The 4394-nt window shown below is 60.7% G+C and overlaps 1 protein-coding gene across 2 annotated transcripts; it reads left to right on the top strand.

Moving 5' to 3' along the window:
• The first annotated feature begins 3068 nt into the window (after positions 1-3068).
• On the top strand, positions 3069-4103 carry FOXB2 (forkhead box B2). 2 transcript variants are annotated; one of them, XM_075740655.1, is made up of 2 exons: positions 3069-3426; positions 3538-4103. In XM_075740655.1, the coding sequence occupies exons 1-2, from the start codon at positions 3069-3071 to the stop codon at positions 4101-4103; spliced, it is 924 nt and encodes a 307-aa protein (XP_075596770.1). The 2 variants fall into 2 exon arrangements, with proteins under 2 accessions (XP_075596770.1, XP_075596768.1); XM_075740653.1 differs by having other exon boundaries at positions 3069-4103.
• The last annotated feature ends 291 nt before the right edge of the window (positions 4104-4394 follow it).

Genomic DNA, 4394 nt, shown 5'->3' with positions numbered 1-4394 from the left:
TGGTTGAAAAAAGCCTGAAAAGCTATGTTGCCATGTGGGGAGGGGTACAGCGATACCTGGAGTAACCCAGGGTGGCTGCCAGCAGCGCATCGTTTGTAAACCGTTACTCCCTGAAATCTGAACTGGACTGGTTGGTATCAGGGCGATCACCTGAGGTGTTTTTCTTTAAGGATTGCCTCAGAGGCTTCAAGAAACAGGGATGGCTTTCAGAAACACCTGGATAGACCACAAGCCCTGCGGTGATGCTGCCAAACAAACGCGCGTACTAACAGACTAGCAACTAGCCCGGGCATGTAAGTACTTTGCCACAGCTTGGGAAGGGCTGCGTTAAACGCAGGCTTGCTCCGACACTCCCCTGCCTACCAGAAGTCCCACCTTGGAGGCCGACGGGATCGCAGGGGACAGGGCTGGTGGCACAGAGGCCCCGGGTTTCCTCGCAGCGATGCCCGCCGGAGGATGTTGCCCGGCGAGCGGCTTCGCCGATCCCGTCCGGCACTCGCCTGGGCTCCGAGCGCTCCCGGCTTCGCCTACGTGCTCCCGGGGAAACAGCGAGTTACCGCTGCCCCTGAGAGCGGCCGCTTTTGGGAACGGATCAGAGAAGAATAAATGCAAATAGCGCATTTCGTGTCTCACCGGACTCTTGGGCTGGATCGGTTCTCCCGCGAAAAATAAAATCCGACTGCAACGGAGGGTCAGCCTGTGAAAAGGGCCAGGCTAAACCCGCACCCGTGCCGTACGGGGGGCAAAACGCCGAGTTACTAACTGGTGAGGTGAGGCAGGCAATAGACTTTCAGGTCAAGAACTTAAAATTTGAGGATAGGAGTAGAGCTTTTAACCGGTCAAGGCGTGATTAATCAGTAAAACACGAATAAAACGTTTTTCGTGAAAATGCACCCGGAAAGATGCTCGAATGTCGGCTCTCGTCGTGCTGGCAATACGGGTGAAAGCTCCCCAAGATGCACGATGTAAATGTTGCTGCCACTATAAGTGTCTTATAGTTTCTCAGAGGCAAAGTGAATGCTTTGGACAATAATCTGAAACTTTTTTAAAGCACTCACTTCCTCGCGAAACTTGGCTTTCCACATTTTTGGGTATTATTCTGTTTCTTGCCCTTTGACTAAGCTCTTCACTTGGCCGCCCTTGATCACATATAATACTATTAAATACACGTTACTTAAAGAAGGGATTTAAGTCAGTCTTTTTCTTCACCTCTTAGCAGAGATTATAAACAGACGTTTAAAAGGTTCTTCCTTCCCTCCCTCCTGTTCGCCACTTCTACCTGTAATGCCTGACTCGTAGACAGACAACCAGCTTTGAAGCTCAAATCAAACCCCTCCCGCGACGACGGGAGTGGAGGGCGGGCAGCATCGCAGGCCGGGTCCTGCTTGCACCCCAGCCCCAGCGCTGCTGCACCTGCCGGAACCCGCGCCGGAGCAGGCACCCACGGCGGCCGAGCCACGGCACCAGCGTGGAAGGGTGGGCTGAAAAGACCTGCTTTTTTTTTTTTTTTTTTTTTTTTAATAGTAAGGCTCTTTCAACCTATTTGTTTATCTAGCCAATAAAAGTCAGACTAATCAGTTTAGTGCTGACACCTCCTATAGCATCTCGCTAATTGAGCTCTAGTAGCTGCTTACATTGGGCAGGGTTTTCTTCCAACTCTAGCGGCAGCAAAGAGAGCATACTTCCCTGTTTCTCGCTCAAATCTGCAGCTTGCCCGCTATAGCTCAGAACGTTTGGAGGACATACATGAATTGTTGCACTGTTCATTGACTCCTACTAATGAGCCGGTCTAAATCAACACTGGCGCTAAGTGGCTCGTCTCGAAGCGTACAGAGGATGCTTTGGCCGGTTCTTTCACTGTTTCCTGCGAGCCGCATCGCGGCCAGTACCAAGAGTTGACCGTAACGATTTGGAGAGAAGAGCGTAGGAATTTCAGCACCTCTCTTGTTTTTGTGCTAGGCTACGTGTAGATTTTTAAACTTAATGAAAAGGGTGTTAAGAAACCCCTCCCAAGGCCCCCTGTTTCCCAGCGTTCCCGCGGCGAGCTTGGCGCCCGTTTGCCCGGGATGCGTGTCATGGCTCGCTGCTGGGACGAGGAAAGACCTCGCCCGTTTTCCACCTCCTGGTGCTGCGGTACCCCGGCAGGCCCTTCGCGCTTGCTGCTCGGAGCCGGGCTGTGCGGGAGCGAGAGGCCAATGGGGAGGAAAGTGGATACGGGTGCTGCGAAAGGGCTGTGTGGCAGAAGGGGTCGGAGGGAGCTTCTCTGCTCGGGCTGCTGTTTCTCTGCCCTGTGTTTTGAAAGCGGATCTCGCTCTCACATGGCGCTTCCTCAGCCCCCCTGGCTCCACCTCGCCCTGCTGAGGAGGTGTGAGTGAGAGGGGAGCCGGGGAGCCGCTTCTCGCTCCTTTTCCGCTAGACGCCAAGTCCCCGAGCCGCTGTCATGTGATAGCAAGAGAGCAGGAGCTGCGGGGGTCTCCCGACTCGGGCATCATTACAAAACCGCGTCGGAGCGCCCAGCCCCGCCACTGCCACGGCAGCCGCCGCCCCGCTCGCCTCCTCTCCTCCCCCCGCCGGCTCCCGGCGCTCCCCTCCGCCGCCAGCCGCAAACTTTTAAGGGGACATTGAACTGAGTGGTGAGAGGGGCGTTTTTATTTCCTTCTTCTCCGTCTCTGCAGAAGTCCGGGGCAATTTCGTGCTCCCGAGCTCTCGGTGCGTGTGAAGCACCAACTCCAGCAGAGTGTGCCGGGCGGCAGCGGGGAAGCCCGAGAGACTCGGCAGCCTCCGGCAGGAAAGCGGGGACACCAGCGGGGGCCAGGACCTGCCTCCGCCCCGTACCCTCCGGGGCCTCGCGGCCTGGGCGGCAGCCACCTCTCCGGCAAGCGGCGGGGCGGCGAGGCAAGCGCAGCCCGCGGTCACGCGTGGGCCAGGCGGGTGGCGCCCAGGATGTAAAGGCGGCGGCGGGGCAGAGCAGCGCCGTCCCCGGCATCCCGAGCCTGCCGTGCGCGGGGGAGAGCGACGCCCGGTGCGGCGGGGTCGTGCGGCCGCGGGTGGGCTGCGGCGGGGCGGCGATGCCCAGGCCGGGGAAGAGCTCGTACAGCGACCAGAAGCCGCCCTACTCCTACATCTCCCTGACGGCCATGGCCATCCAGCACTCGGCCGAGAAGATGCTGCCCCTGAGCGACATCTACAAGTTCATCATGGAGCGGTTTCCCTACTACCGGGAGCACACGCAGCGCTGGCAGAACTCCCTCCGCCACAATCTCTCCTTCAACGACTGCTTCATCAAAATCCCGCGCCGCCCCGACCAGCCGGGCAAGGGCAGCTTCTGGGCGCTGCATCCGGACTGCGGGGACATGTTTGAAAACGGCAGCTTCCTCCGCCGCCGTAAGCGCTTCAAGGTCCTGCGCCCCGAGCATCACCTGCCCGGCGGCGGCGGGCCGGGCGGTGGGGCGGGGGGCGGCGGCCCCGGCAAGCCCCCGGCGCCCGCCCCGCACATGGTGCACTACTTCCACCCGCACCCGCCGCCGCCGCCGCCGCCTCCACCGGGCAAGGTGCCGGGGCTGGCGGGCTCCGAGGCGGCTGTGGCCGCCGCCGCGGCCGCCGCCGCCGTGGGGAGGCTGCCGCAGTTCTCGCCCTACGGGAGCAGCCAGCCCTCGGGCTTCAAGCATCCCTTCGCCATCGAGAACATCATCGGCAGAGATTACAAGGGCGTGCTGCAGGCCGGCGGGCTGCCGCTGGCCTCGGTGATGCACCACCTGGGCTACCCGGTGCCCAGCCAGCTCAGCAGCGTGGTGAGCTCCATGTGGCCGCACGTGGGGATGATGGACTCCGTGGCCGGCGTGCCCGTGTCCCCCGACTACGGACCCTTCGGGGTGCCCGTAAAGGCGCTCTGCCACCCGCCGGCACAGACCATGCCCGCCGTCCCGGTGCCCATCAAGCCGGCGCCAGCGATGCCCGCCGCCTCGGCCATCCCCGCTCTGACGGTCGCCGCTTCGCAGATCTGCCCCGCCGCTTCCCCGGGCGCTGCTTCGCTGCTGGAACAGGCCGCGAACAACGCTCCCGAGGGCAAGGGCTCCCTCCACTCCGTCCTGGTGCACTCCTAAAGGGCGGGGGGTCGGGGGGAGAGGGGCCCCCAGGCTCCCAGGGGAGAGGATACGGGGGTCCAGGGCATGCGTACGGCTCGGAAACCCGATCGATCTCATGACTATACCCTTGCTGGTGTCTGTGTTTATATTGTGTACAATCAGAGTATTTGAGAGCCAGGTCGCAGGTAAGAGCTTTTATCGTCGTTAAATATCGTTAGTGGCGGAGAGGTGATGTGAAAAGTCGTAGCCGGGGCCAAAGGGGCTGGCTCGGAGGAAGGGGCCGGGAGGGAAGGTCTCCCCTCTACGCCG

The sequence above is a fragment of the Balearica regulorum genome, chromosome Z (genome assembly GCF_011004875.1).
Source record: "Balearica regulorum gibbericeps isolate bBalReg1 chromosome Z, bBalReg1.pri, whole genome shotgun sequence".
NCBI lineage: Eukaryota > Metazoa > Chordata > Aves > Gruiformes > Gruidae > Balearica > Balearica regulorum.
The sequence above is the reverse complement of the archived record's forward strand: the minus strand, read 5'-3'. Positions and strand labels throughout refer to the sequence as shown.